This window comes from Lepisma saccharinum, chromosome 14 (genome assembly GCF_977018435.1).
Source record: "Lepisma saccharinum chromosome 14, izLepSacc3.1, whole genome shotgun sequence".
Lineage (NCBI taxonomy): Eukaryota > Metazoa > Arthropoda > Insecta > Zygentoma > Lepismatidae > Lepisma > Lepisma saccharinum.
This window is the reverse complement of record NC_139242.1, coordinates 75395227-75410272: the sequence shown is the minus strand read 5'-3', so window position 1 is coordinate 75410272 and position 15046 is coordinate 75395227. Positions and strand designations below refer to the sequence as shown.

At 37.3% G+C, this 15046-nt stretch overlaps 1 protein-coding gene across 2 annotated transcripts in view; it reads left to right on the top strand.

The window, feature by feature from the left end:
• LOC145999035 (diacylglycerol lipase-beta-like) overlaps nucleotides 1–15046 on the top strand; it is an 80840-nt gene that overhangs the window by 30410 nt on the left and 35384 nt on the right. The window contains exons 1-2 of one of the 2 annotated variants that reach the window (XM_083135952.1): nucleotides 11893–12045; nucleotides 13367–13474. In XM_083135952.1, the coding sequence (XP_082992078.1) occupies nucleotides 13380–13474 (95 nt within the window). In that variant the 5' untranslated portion in view covers nucleotides 11893–12045; nucleotides 13367–13379. Of the gene's footprint in view, nucleotides 1–11892; nucleotides 12046–13366; nucleotides 13475–15046 lie in introns of those variants that run through there. The other variant, XM_083135953.1, reaches the window with a different exon arrangement.

Genomic DNA, 15046 nt, shown 5'->3' with positions numbered 1-15046 from the left:
TCGCTAGAAGGTTGAAACGTTACGTTTTACGTAATGTTTTATAATAAATTATAATAAAATTAATTTCTGCCTTGGTCAGCATATTGAGTTTTTCATATCATTGAAAAGGCTTAACCTTTAAACCGCCGAGCGGTTTTCGCAAATAACCTCGCTCGCCTTTGCACGCGATTTTAAAATTTTTACTTATTTCAGAAAAACGTTATATCTCGGAGACTATTTGAGCAATCTGCTTCGGGTAACTTTTGTTTTGCAGCTAGAACATCAGGGCATGCAACCGTGCAGAAATCAAAACGCCAAAGCCAATAAGAGGGGTTGGGTGGGCCGCGGTCCCCAACTTTCAATGAAAAAAATCATAAAAATGGGGAGTTTTCTCACATATTCTATAATGTAATGCACCCAGGAACATGAAATGACTTTCCGTAGATTTAGAAAGGACCATTCATTGAAAATAAGGCTAAAGTTTGCCTCCCCTTCCAAAAATAGCGGGGGAAGAGGGGGCAAACTCCCCATATTTATGATTTTTTCATTGAAAGTTGGGGGCCGCGGCCCACCCAACCCCTCTTATTGGCTTTGGCGTTTTGGTTCCTGCACGGTTGCATGTCCTGATGTTCTAGCGGAAAAACAAAAGTTACCTGAAGTAGATTGGTCAAATAGTCTACGAGTTATAACATTTTTTTGTCAAATAAGTGTACAAATTTAAATTTCGCGCCAGCTTCCATACGTAACTTTGGAGTCGGGGGAGGGATCCTGGGTGGGTGGGTTTTCTTCCACATGACATTTCAAAGTTATATCTCAACATCTGTCAGATTTTAGAACCTCACATACAAGTATGAAGGTCCTAAAAGCACATGAACTTTTTAATCAGCACGATTAAATGCTGACTCCGCCTATATTTTCGATGGTCCCCCAGTGGATCATTGGCCGACTGTGTTATAATCATACCTTGTGGGTACCAGTTTTATAGTTACAAAATAAATTATGTCACCGCAGAATTGACAGGATTTTTTCTTTCCTCGTATCTGTTCTTTTTGTTTACTTAACATTATTATTATTATTTATTATTTGAAGTAAGTTTACACTTAAGCTTACAATTTATTTTATATTGATTATTTTACCATAAAGACATCTTTTTGTCCTACATGCTATACAATTATGCAAAATGTTTGTAAATGTACAGAATATAGAAAATTACAAGTGTATATAATTGAAAACATAAAGAGAGATAAGGAAGTAAAGAAAGCTTAAACTGTTTTGTAAGTATTATATGTGAAGGAGGCAATGAGGTAAATTAAGCACGATGTCAGTATTCATAGATTAATGTCCGAATTTGGTGTGAACAACAAAGTATACTACGCACTAAATTTTATTTGGAGGAAAAGGTTCTAGAGAAGACAAGGCCATTGTAGCCAAATATAACCCCGCACAATCTGTACAAAAGATGTAGCAATTATGTTTCTTCCTGTGCGAGGCACGCCAAGGAGCATACTGACGCATGTGGTGCGTATCATTAGTGTGATAACTAACCTGTGGATGTGGATTGAATACATCGCAAACTAAATTTTGGTACTGCGATGATAAATATTATTCCAATATTTCCTCCACTGGACATTTTTCAAGTACCACACTGGTCTTGTTCCAATTCTTTACTTTTTCTTTAAGATAGTGTGACTGTTAACTGAATGCAGAATTGCAGATGGTAATCGTCACACAGTCGCCTCAAGGTATCCAGAGTTTTAAAACAACAAAACGGGACATTTTTCATATTTGCATGAAGCAAAAACGGGACGGCAAAATGTAAATATAAATATAATTACAATAATGAAATAATAAATGACATAGAAACTATTTCGCTGTAAAACTTGTTTGAAACACATCAATTGCTTCTTATGCTCCCACATATCTGCAGCGGTGCAGACCTCTTAATATAAACAACGCTGTAGTCAGATGTGAATGACTGAAAGTTAATATTGTATCCCATAGTTCATAGTAACATGTTACGTGCCAAAACAGCAAACACAATCAAGTCGGAAGATGAAGTAGTTCGCGGGAGCGAACAATAGATGTCAGCGCGCTGCAGTACGAAGGCGGAAATAGATTGTAGAGATAAGAAGAGAAGAAAGATGATTGTATATATAATAATAATTAGAAAACAAATGAATAAATAATACAAAATTATGTATCTTAAAGAATAGATAGAGTGTAAATGATAAACTATTAAGATAAAGTATATATTAATATGAATGAAATTGAGGAAAGTTGATAACCGAGGAAACGATTATGAAAATGTGTCCTTTTTTTGATTTGTGAATGAGAATCGTTTTACTTACCTCTGGCAAGGAGAAAGTTGTCAGTTTTTATTATTGGTTGTCTGTCCCCGGAGCACTTTCTGGCTGCGCTTTCTGTTAGTAGCACTGGGCCAATGTGGGCGCTTCATGTTAGCGATCCATGGTATATTCCCTTCGGTTTGGCCTAGGAGGTGGCGCTAGTTCTAAGATTAGACGCCCCTAAATTTTCTTTTCGAGTATAGTTTTGACTAGGTCGTTATGCCAAATAAAAGAGGGAAGAGAGTACGTGAATTCATCTTGGAACGCCGACGACAAGAAGGTGGAGAGACGATTCAACCTCCTGTTATTATCCGAGATCCGCTAGGTCTCCAATATGACATATCAAGGAGAGAGAAGGAGTTTAAGTTTGTAGGTATAGAAGAATCAACGTCAGCACAGGGCATGTATGACAACAGTAAAGGAAGCAATGATGAAGACCCAAGAGGAAAAGATACTCATCTTTAGGAGAATATAAAGATGACATGATTGCAAGTCATATGCCCATAACAGAAATTTTCCAATGATTGATTGTAAATAGAAAGAAGAAATTTCCAATGATTGATTGTAAAAAGAAATTAAGATGAAGTAGTTTCCAATGATTTATTGAAAGAAGAAGCCTTTCAACAATAGAAGAAGAAGTTTCCAATGATTGATTGAAAGAAGAAGTTTTCAATGATTGATTGAAAGAAGTTTCCAATGATTTATTGAAAGAAGAAGAAGCCTTTCAACAATAGAAGAAGTTTCCAATGATTGATTGAAAAAAGAAGGTTCCAATGATTGATTATAAGAAGGTTCCAATGATTGGTTGAAAGAAGAAGAAGTCTTTCACAATAGAAGAAGTTTTCAATGATTGATTGAAATAAGAAGAAGCCTTTCAACAATAGAAGAAGAAGTTTCCAAATATTGATTGAAAGAAGAAGCTTCCAATGATTGATTATAAGAAGTTTCCAATGATTGATTGAAAGAAGAAGATGCCTTTCACAATAGAAGAAGAAGTTTTCAATGATTGGTTGAAAGAAGAAGAAGCCTTTAACAATAGAAGAAGAATTTTTCAATGATTGATTGAAAGATGAAGCTTTTCACAATAGAAGAAGAAGTTTCCAAATATTGATTGAAAGAAGAAGTTTCCAAGCATTGATTATAAGAAGAAGTTTCCAAGTATTGATTGAAAGAAGAAGAAGCCTGTGGAATGTGAGAAGAATCAGCATAACATATCGAATCATTACAACGTAGAAGGAAAGATAAACTTATTAACAATTAAAAGAAATTGTATAATAAAAAATTTACTATACTATATATAAATTGTACAGATGTTTTTTCCAGAATATATTCGGTTTAGACCTTCCGTAGTGGGTAAACCTTGTGTTTTCTTTCAAGTATAAACGTTATCACTCAATTCTAATAGCCCTAGGTATCTTTTGTTTCTGCCCTGAGCGAAGCTGGCACATGCCAAATAGAACGTGGCAAACAGTAGAGAAGGTGTATTGATGCAGTAATGCTATGCTGATAAGTAGGCTTCGGATAATTATGCATTTTGCATATAGATTATGCAAATGCATATTTTCAGTGTCTTCAGGATATATTGCATATTTTACCGATTTTTTCTTACAAATACATATTCTACTGTTTCTGTCTGAAAATTTGTAGTTTCCTTTCCTTTGGAGCAATTCAGAAACATGATTCAGTAGATATGTGTTCGCGATTCTGGCTACAAGCTCCTAAAGGACATTTGCTCTATTCATGAAGGGAAACAAAATGTGGACGGTATTCCAAGTGAACTGCACGTTTCCGATTTGTTGAAATTACAACATACGCCTATTGTTTCTTGTGATGTGGAGAGAGTGTTTTCAGAGTATATTAAAAGTATTCTCGTAGATAACAGGCATACGTTTACTTTTGAGCATCTGAAACTATACGTAGTTATTAAGTGCAATAGTAACCTTTCATGCTGAGTAGAATGAGAGACAGCTGGTGAAATTCCTCTTTCTGCTAATCGTGACGTTCAGTGAAGCCAGAAACAGTTAGTGGACTTATGATAAAGATACATATAAAAAAACCATATATAAAATATGGGCAATTGCCAGTAAGGCAAGCCAAACCATTTTTTTTACTTATATAAACAGTGGAATTAATAAATAGTTACAAGCTATGGCTAAATTTTCTGAGTTTGATGTAAATTTTTAGAATTATGCATATTTTGATCATTTAAAGAGCATATTTCGAACATTTTAAGAGCATATTTGCATGTATATTCAAAGTTTCTTTAGTGCATAACTATCCGAAGCCTACTGGTAAGTTATTGTCACAAAAAAGTACATTTTGGCGTCGTGTTTTACATTTTTAAAAAATCGGCACAGGGACTCTAAAAAAGGGACACCTCAAGTCGCTTACAAAGGGTGTGTGTGTGTGTGTGTGTGTGTGTGTACATGTAAATTGCCCATTTCCATCTGCCATTTATGTTCTGCGCTTGCACAAGATGTAATTGTGCTCTATAAAATTCCGCTGATGCTGGTACAGAGTGTGTCATTTATATAGTTTCGAATTCTCGGATGAGAGACAGATTTGTCTCTCCGACAAATTTCCTGTAAACAGTTGCGTAGCGCTATGTTTTGTGGCCGCATGCAGGTATAATGCGCGAGTCTCCTTACTGGAAAATAACCAAGTTAGTAGCATGCACTGAGAAAAGTCAGAGTAAGCTCCTCTTGTCTAGGTTTTTTCCCCAAGTTCTTAAAAACAGTTTCACTATTTATATCACTAAGACTGAGTATAGCATGTTCCTTCCGCGTCTCTACATCGACATCTTTATCACTTCTCGTTTCTCACTTGTCCCATCTCTTTCCTGTGATCAAGTGAGCAGCGTTCGCCGAGCAACGCCTATTTGGCCGTCAAGTATGAGCGCTCAGCGAGCAACGTGATCGCTCAGCTACTACTTGACGGCCAAATAGGCCAGGTGCCTGCAGTCTCGTATCACTCCTTGCTTTCGTTTTGAAGCCAGTGGGCGGAGCTTAAGTTTGTCTACGTAAGATGGCCGCACCTACTTCAACCACTGACATCAACAGACAGATGAACATCGCATCGGCTGCTGCAAGCGGACGCGGCTGGAAGGCTTGTCCAGGTTTACTTTACACTTAAATACTACAAAACAAACTATAACTAGCTTTATTTGCTTATGGAATATTATTCCTTCAGGTTTCCTGTCGCTTCTGTTAGTACAGCCGTGTGTTGAGCAGGCACCGTTGCTTCCTAAATCTTATTCAAAAGTACACAAAATTACATGCTTTCTTACGGCGTCTTCGAATGTTTTGGTCTGACTTCTCTGGTTCTGTCATGTGACCCGGCTTCAGGAAAATCGCGCTAGGCTTACTCCTCCCCCTTCATACCTCCATGAAATAGGTGTTGCTCGGCGAGAGTCGCTCACTTGATCGCTGAGCGAAATTGAACCTTGCTCACCACAGCTTTGAGCCACAGAATATATCGTTTTTGTGTTTCGATGTCGTTAGGCAAAGCAAATAAGACGCAAATTACTCTGTGATGAGGATGGCGGGTTGGCGTTGCGGCCAATGAGGAAATATTTATAATTAACGCCTTGCGATATAGAGTAATTACAGAGGAAGTTCAAGCAACAGAAGGTAATGTAATATTCCAGTTTTTCTAATTGTATTAAAATGAAAGTTTTGTTTTTTCCAAATAATAAATATACACCGTAGTTATGGAAAGTTGTGCAAGGGTGTGAAAATGAAAATTTCGACAGTTTTGTGCACAGCAACTATCGCCCAAAATAAACAACAGCTTTTCAAACACTGAAATCTTGCCCACTCGATGCAGTCACATTTAAAACAGATTACTCAAAAGGTACTGATATTTTGATCAATGAGCACCGAGCAGACAACGTCAAATAAATGATCTGTTTGCTCAACGAGCGAGAATTTTGCTCAGCGAGTATTGCTCAGATGCTTGACGCGCCCCAGGCTTGTCGCTCGACACTTCCTGTTATGCGAGACGCTTGCAACAATCAACACCGGCCTCCGAAAGGGTCTCTTTACTAGCTTGTAAACAGTATAATTATTTAAGCCGGGCGCTTCTCTGCATTGTCAGCGAGTGAGGAGAGAGAGGTGCGTACCACGGAGGAGCATATATTGTAGGGAAGATACAGAAACGTGACGAAATATGAATGAAAGCTAGAGATTTGCTCGATATTGCGAACTCTTTAATTAGATCCATGAACATCTCGGCGGAGGGGGGGGGGGGCGCCTCCCCTGGGCCCGAAACTGAGCAGTCGGTGTTTACAGAGGTCAGTGTATCCAACGTTGTTTTTGTAGGAAAATGGGCCATATTGGGTTTTATGAACCTCACCAACCCGTCCTTCGTCACACTGCTCCATGACATTGGTTTCTCGGAGCGAAAGAGAAAAGTGGTGTCCAATACATCAATTGTACTTGAATACATGCTAATGTGTTGATTGATTTCAGCAGTACTGATATTAAAAGGAATAAGTTATAATTTTATTACAAATATTACAAATATTAGTATAGTTAATATATAGAGAGTCATAAACAACCCCTTCCATAGTCAAAATGATAATTCTCTTGTAACTTTCTGTCGTAGTTACGTATGTGGGGAACATATACGCCCACGGAGTTACTCAACTATCGTAAGGAACTCTCGCTTAATATTTTTTGTCCTGCGACAGAAAGTCGTGTAGGTGCGCGTGCAGCCTATGGCTACGTTGTTATGGAAACTCAAGACAGAAGCAAAGCGTGTGGGAGGAAGTGGATACATTTTTAGTAGATATTTACTTTTTGCAGTGTGAAAATAAGCAAGAAATGGGTCAAGGTCTATGCTTTAACATTATTAAAGAGACAATAGTAAATAAATAATTAATTATTCGATAAATTAACGAAAATATACCGCAAATTACTTTAAATAGGAAGAGAGCGGAATATGAACATACTCTAAATATGGGCCTTGTGAGTTACATAATTGGGCATATTTTATTTAGTGCCTTGCAGCAATCATTGTTTTCTCGCTCCGTCAATCAGTATGCTAAAAATCAGTGGCGTGCAAAGGATTTTCTAAAGGTTGGAGTTACGTATACCTTTTTTTTTAGTAGTCAGTGCTCGTTTTGCTATCTTTTCCTGCCTTTGACGTTATTTTTTTAGGAATATTCGGCCAATGGGAGGGAGTTATGACATCCACAAATCCCACCTTGGGCACGCCAGTGCTGCAAATCAAACTTATTTGCATACCTTTTTTCCCGCAGACTTATGTTTGCATATTATATTCCTTATTTTCCGCATAATCTGATCAATGAAATGTTTATATATTTATATAGTAAATGTCGCAAAGAATTAGTGTTTCACATGGAAACCATCAGTGTTTATACAGAGCTCAGCATAGCATAAAAAAATCTAATGCCACAGAAATAGTGAATTTTGAGACACCTTGTAGAACAGTTTTATAATTTCTTTTATTAATATTTCTTATTGTTCTCAACAGAAACAACACATATTTTCCCAGAACTTCTCAAAAGCACCCCTACAACATCTTAAATCACGTACAACTTCTTGGAACGGAGATAGGTGTGTTGAGGCCGAATCTATTCTGTCGTAAGCAAAATGTGGGTCGAGTAGATTTAACATGAAACAGTCGATGTCAGTCTTCTGCTGACCTTATCAGCTATCACTGTTCATCCATTGACAGGAGAGCTGGAAACAGCACGTGTTGCTTGTCGCATCGGCCTGAAAGCTCCCCAAGGGCTTGAATAACTCACTGATATTATTTGCCTTTTTGAAGGACTCATGTAACAGCACGATCAGTAGATTTGTTTGCATTTGCACCAAAGCTACCTTTGGCAACAAGCAACAACATTCCGGGGCCATCCCCGATGTCGTAGAGCTAACTTCGTCACAGGGGCGGCGCCAGAAATTTTCGACCGGGTGGGCAGAAGCTCCTTATTGATAAATTAGGGTGGGCAGTATAAATGTAAGACCATATATAGTATATATGTGTATGTAAGACGTATGTATCTCCCTCTCTCTACAACTCCCGAATTTCCTCTTACTTCTTTTCCCTTTCCTTTTCTTATTTTCCTCTTTATCTTTTCTAATCTATTCTCGCACCTTGTTCCATTTCCTTTCGTTTTGTCTCTGATGGACACAATTATTTCAAGGAAGTGTTTACCCATGCGCAGCCATACCCCAACCAAACATTCTAATCACATTCTTTCATGCATGTTAATACAGTGAAATAAATGTGAATTAGGTTTAAGCTTGTGTTGCAAATACAAGGCACATTCTTGATTTTATGTATTCGGCGACAATTACAGAAAGTGCGATGGTAGACAATCGTGAAGTTTCTCGTAATGCAAATGCATGTTCCTGAGCATAGTATTTTCATTGCATGAGTTTTTGACTGAAAAAGTTTTCTTACTCCTTGGGGGTCACTTTTCTTAGCTTACAAGGTTTGTACAACTGACAAATCTATCTGAATGTTTGTAGTAGCAGCGATTGGGTGCCAACATTTGAGGGGCAAGGACAATATATTTATTCTTGGTAGAAAAGGCTTAGCATAAAGAGACCATAGTGCGGGGTCAAAAAGTGGCAAAATGTGGCGGGGGAACTGCATCCCCCACTTCCCGGTCCTCCTAATCGCCGCCACTGAATGTTTGGATTAAATGAACGTCTTATTAGGAATGATTTAAAACACACAGGGAGAACAAATTCTTTGTTCATTGTCCATGGAAGTATTCCTAGGCTAATTAAAGGTTATTTTGACAAAATATCACTCATAAGTAATAAACAAGTAAGACTGAAAAATCTGTTCAGAAATGAAGAGATTATTAGCTAAGTTGCTATTCGTTTTCTGAACTGTCATGTTACAATTGCGGGAGAAGCAATACACGTATGGTCACATGAACATATTTTTTGAGGTAACAAAATGATTTAGGACACAAGGAATTCATCGAAGTTGATCACCGTGCCAGAAATAATTAATCTATTTTTCATAGATGACTTGGCTTGTATGGTGTGACCATTTCGAACACACTAGAATTTTAACCTCTACCCTGTACAGCATACCCTGGAAACTTTATTCTTTCAGGGCAACGAGTCCCTGGCGCTTGGAACCACTGTCAAAGTAATAATTTATGAGGATTTGTATTTTGAGTGTCAGTATGTGTTTGTTTTCGCCCCTTCGTTACTTTCATCTAATCACCATTGAACCTTATCGTTGCCACTATCAAAATTAACAGAAAAATGGCTTTAAATAAAACAAATCAACCACAACTTACTCTTCCAAAAATGGAGTGTCATTAGTCCATAGCTCTTAGAAATTTGAGGTGGTAGTTTCAATTGCACAGCGTTTCATTAGTGGATCAAGGCAGCTAATTCCGTGAACAATGACGTTGTTTTCCGAAAGTCTCAAATATTTGTCTCAGGCATCTTCTGTGGTGATAAAATGCCACGTTTTGTGCGAGTTCTTCCTGTATATTTTTTTCGCCAATGGCATAACGCTGTCGCATTATAATGAAGAGGTCCTGTGTTCGACTCCCCCTGCTCTGGTGGAAGCACAATGCACACGGGTTCGGACTACACGTTAAACTGTAGGTTTAGTCCCGATTAGCCTATCTGAGCATAAAAGTGGGCTTAGAAACAAACTAACAAAATCGTCTTCTGGATACTTCGTGACATAACTTTCTTTCTTTACTTCAACTGCATCTACAGATTCTGTTTAAAGTGGCAAAATTTATGTGTGGGACGAGGATTTCTAAATAGGATAAGCCACTCATTAGTAATTGAATAATTCTGTAGCTTTTTCCATACATAACTGGTTTATTAAAATTTATTCACTTCAGTATTGTAGTGATTATTGTGATTCCTTCTTATTAGTAGAATAAATATAAAGTTGATATTTTGCATACCATATCGATATTGGAAGACAACAGATACATAAAAATTGCAATGAAATAAAAAGGACACTTCTGGAATTTCAATGCAGAGCTAATTAAAACTATATTATACTCTCTAGCAGTTACTTAAACCCGACGGTTTGTGGCTGCAGCAACACAAGCCTTCCATCTGTCCCTATTCGGGGCAAGATCAATCCAATCTTTCCCATCCTTGCCGATTTCTTTTAGGTCCATCTCAACGTTATCCCTCCATCTTCGTCTTGGCCTTCCTAATGGTATCTTACCATCAGGTTTCCCAACAAGAATCCTATAAACTCTTCTTTCCTCTACCATTCGTGTCACATGGCCTGCCCAATTAAGTGTTCTTGATTAAATTATTCTAATAATAATAATATTAATTAAAAAGTCGAAATAATGTATTGTGTTACCGGAGGAAGTAACGCTAAGATGATGTTTTTATTTGTTTATTTGGAGATTATTTTAACCATACCCAGGCCGGGATTTATATACGTATGTGGACACCCGGAGCTGCAGCCCTCAAGTTCACCCTAAATTCTGATCTAATCTTGATCATACCGAGCATAATAATTTTGAGCCTCCTAAGCCTACTAACTGCTTTTAATCATGGAAGTATTCATTTGATCACAGTTTTTGTTTCAATAGCTCTAGTAATTACTTTCACTTTCTAATGACAAAATTGGCTTTTTATGAGTTGATAATATGTTAACATTTCTAGCATAGATAATATTCACAAGTAAAATATACATGTTATGAACAAAAGAATACACTTATTTAACGAATCATGCATATAGCTATCTCTAAGTATATGTAGGTACTTATTGAATTTGATTGGGTGGGCTTGCCCACCCGTGCCCCTGTCGCCGTCCCTGCTTCGTCACTTTATAATCAAGGGGACCCGGGTTCGATATCCGGCGGAGGCACATTACACAATAGATCGAATCCTACTTTAAATTGTACATCCAGACCCGATTAGCCTATCTGTGCATAAAGTTGACTTAAAGCAATAATTCAAAACAACAGTCCATAGACGACATTCTACTGAATGGTGGGAATTGTTTGAGCACAAATCTTCTGGACTACAACTTTTCTGTCCGGTCGTTTAAACGTGCACTCTCGTAAGCCACAATAGTTTATATTCCTCAGGACAGAAAATCGTACGACACCTGCCCCGGCTAATCGCGAATATGAGGACGAGTCATGATATGATGAAGTAGATGAAGCAGCACTAACAAAGAGGACCATGCCCAGGCCGGGAGTCGAACCCGGTACCCCTGGCGTCGTAGGGCGCTGTAATAACTACTCCACTAGGGACGTCGGCTCGTGCGGCACCAGGATATGAAAGTGCGCGTATCGGGTATCTTGGATGTCTGGACATTTACAAGAACTAAAGAGCGCATCGGCAACGTGTGTCACAGGGACGGTCGCTACGCCGCTGGACAGTAGCTTGAATGAATAAGCATGTGTATAATTTAGAAAGTACAATATCTATCTGATCTCCTTTGCCAGCAAGATTTTTTAAAAAAATATCCGCGTATATATTTTTAAAAGTTGATAATGCGCTTGAGCAGAAGACCAACAAGTTGCATTGTGGTCCCCTCTGGTGGTGAAGGGGAGAATTTTTTAACAATAAAAGCGAAACGATTCCGCAATGGACGGGAAGGAAATTTACATGTAGACGACATGTAGCAACTAATTTAATACAACTTTTTTTTTAATCCTGTTAATACTCCACAGCATCTTTGGAAATGTTGTGAAAATACTCTCTACTTATTTTCTAAAGCTTGCTTTAGCGGCGTAAGTATTAATTCCGCATGGGAATCAACTTGTTGCACGATTCTAGTCTTGGCCTTTCCTTTCCCTGTGCTTGTTATTGATTTTCCCAAGCTTATTTTTAATTATTTTATGTTGTGTATCTATTTATAAGATGGCATTTAAGTTTACCAAAGATCCACGTACGAAATAAATTATTGATGAAACATTTTTTTTTTGTATGAAATTAAATGCACACACATAATGCTAAAAAATTGGCAATTCGATGTGACATGCATTTACTTGATCTAACTATATTATAATTGATATATTTGACAATCCGGTTCTAACGTCTGTGTACGAAAAATATAGTAATTTTATAATACGAAAACACTTTTCAATTGAAATTGTGATTGAACTTCGGGACGGATTTATCCAGAATTTTTCATCGGAAGGATAAGTGCACATTTAGAGCCAAAATGACCAAAAATTTTAGGGTGTGTTGAAGGAGTGTGGCTAAATCTGCTCTGATGTATGGGTCCTTGGCACATAGATAGTGTTGATTTATGTTGAAACCGTTAATATTTGAAAAACAAGACATGGACATAATTACAACCCTTCAAACACAACATACATGTTTGAAGGGTTTAATTCATGGATTTCATAAAATATCCCACACATGGATAATTCTGTCATGTTGTTTGTATGTTATATTTCACCTTTGGGTGCTTTTTCTTATTTAAGTGGTATCCTTATCATACGAACTTTGGTCAAAATTTTCAGCAGGTCGGCTACATGAATTTTTAAGTTCCTTAACAAATATAGAACCCTCGAGAGCTTGGCAGTTATCCATTTAATATGTGGCTCCCATGATAGTTTATCAATGACAATACCTAGAAATTGCACATTGTGTCTTATATTTTGTAATTTATTTGTGCCATTTTATACTTTTACTTGTGATGGAAGTCAACGGTAACGGTTCCGATTGTTTTATGATTTCTCCTAGCACAAAGACTATTATCGTAGAATTTTGGAAATCATTGTCACAAAATGTGAACCTTCCTTAAAGTAATGAGCACTGTTTGGACTCGGAAAAAGGTTATTTATGTTGAAAAAACAACTTGTAAATTACCTTATGCTCTTCTCATGGACAAGATATTCTCCGTCGACAAGCGACACTAAATATCGTAGAAGCGTGGGAATGAATGTAGAAGTAAATCGGAACCTTAGTAGAATGCATTTAGGGACTTTATTTTAATCCTATGATATATCTATATCCATATTATGAGAATTCATTATAGTATTGTATGGTCTATTGCACAAGTTTTATACTTTTTTGTAAAATTGTGTAATCTGTTTGTTTCAGTTAAACAACCAGAATGCCTGGAATGCTGATATTTGGAAGGAAGTGGATGGTGGGGAGCGATGACCTTGTATTACCTGGCTTCTTTGATCTCATTGTTAGGTTTGTTTGGTGAGTATTAATGTAACAAAATTATAATACATTTTCCCTTTGAGATGTAATTCACTCTGTAGACCTAGAGTGTAATAAATGCTTTGATGGATTCCACAGATTATCACCATGAAAATGTTTTGATATGGCATTAGCTGTTGTGATTTTTTATAAAACAAAATGCTCAGCATTGCTTATCTTGCAAGTAGATTCTTACCAAATGCAATTGGACATATTTTCATTGATGAAGGGGCATTTTGCCACAGTGAGAACAATACTGTTATTGTCATTGTGAATTTATTTAAGTTCAGCTATGGTGCAAATTAATGGAATGATATTATACTTGCCAGAGTTAAAGCACACATGTGGCACACAAATTTCCTTGAAATTTTGAATACAAAAACTTCCTTGTGAACCATGTACAGGACATTTCACAATGCTCTTCAAGGGTGGGATAATTTATTTCAAGAACAGTGGTGCATTTATTATAACGAAACCACCACCAATCGAAACAAGAACTCAGTTTTTTTGCTCATTCTGTAGTTCTTATACGACATACACACTGCTACGTAGAGATAGATTGTGCATTTGTGAGAATGGCTGCTATGTCTGTCGATAAATCATTTTGCATGTTGGAATTCCATTAAATGAATGAAGTGGCACATAAAGCGAAGTAAAATAAAGCAAATCAGTCAAAACCATGCAACATGCATGTTGTTTGAAATTCGGTAAGGATTCACATACTGACAATTCAATTCATGCATGATACAAACAGTTTTAGTGAAACAGGTGTAGAATTCATTATGTCAAAAGCCACTGTGTAGATGATTCTTTGTAAACGTTTGTGCTTGAAGGCATAATTACTTCCAACCACTGTAGCAGTTGTCCAATGACTATCACAGCTATCGGTATGACTTTTGTTGAGAGTTCCTGTAAAAGATGAAGTCCAGTGAACACGATAATTTTTAGTGATGAAGCTACATTTTATACTAGCAGCGAAGTAAATTGCCATAATGTACGCATATGGGAAAATGAAAACCCATGTGCATGTGTGGAGCAGGCATGTGATTCACCAAAAGTGAACATGTTCTGTGCCATATCCTGTGATGAATATTATCGACACCTCATGCTGTGGCCCCCAAGATCACTGGACCTCACACCTTGTCACTTCTTTTCTGTGAGGTTACGTAAAAGACAAAGTGTTATTCCCATCTCTGGGACATGATATTCACAAGTTAAAAGGGTGCATTACTGCAGCAGTAAATGCTATCGACGGCCACATGTTGGAAAGGATGTGACATAAAGTGGAATATCGTGTTGGTGTCTGCCATATCACTGAGCAGCTGCACATATTGAACATTTGTAGGTGTGAAAATAAGCTGAGTTCCTGTTGTGACTGGTGCTGGTTTTGTTGCAGCAAGTGAATTACTCTTCTTGTAATATATTATCCTAACCCCCAAAGAACATTATAAAATGCCCTTTATAAGTTTGTTTTTTCAAAATTATCAGTGAAATGGCTGGCAACATATCAGACTCCTGTGAAACTAACAGCATACGCGCAGCATATTATAAAGAATCAACCCACAAATTGTG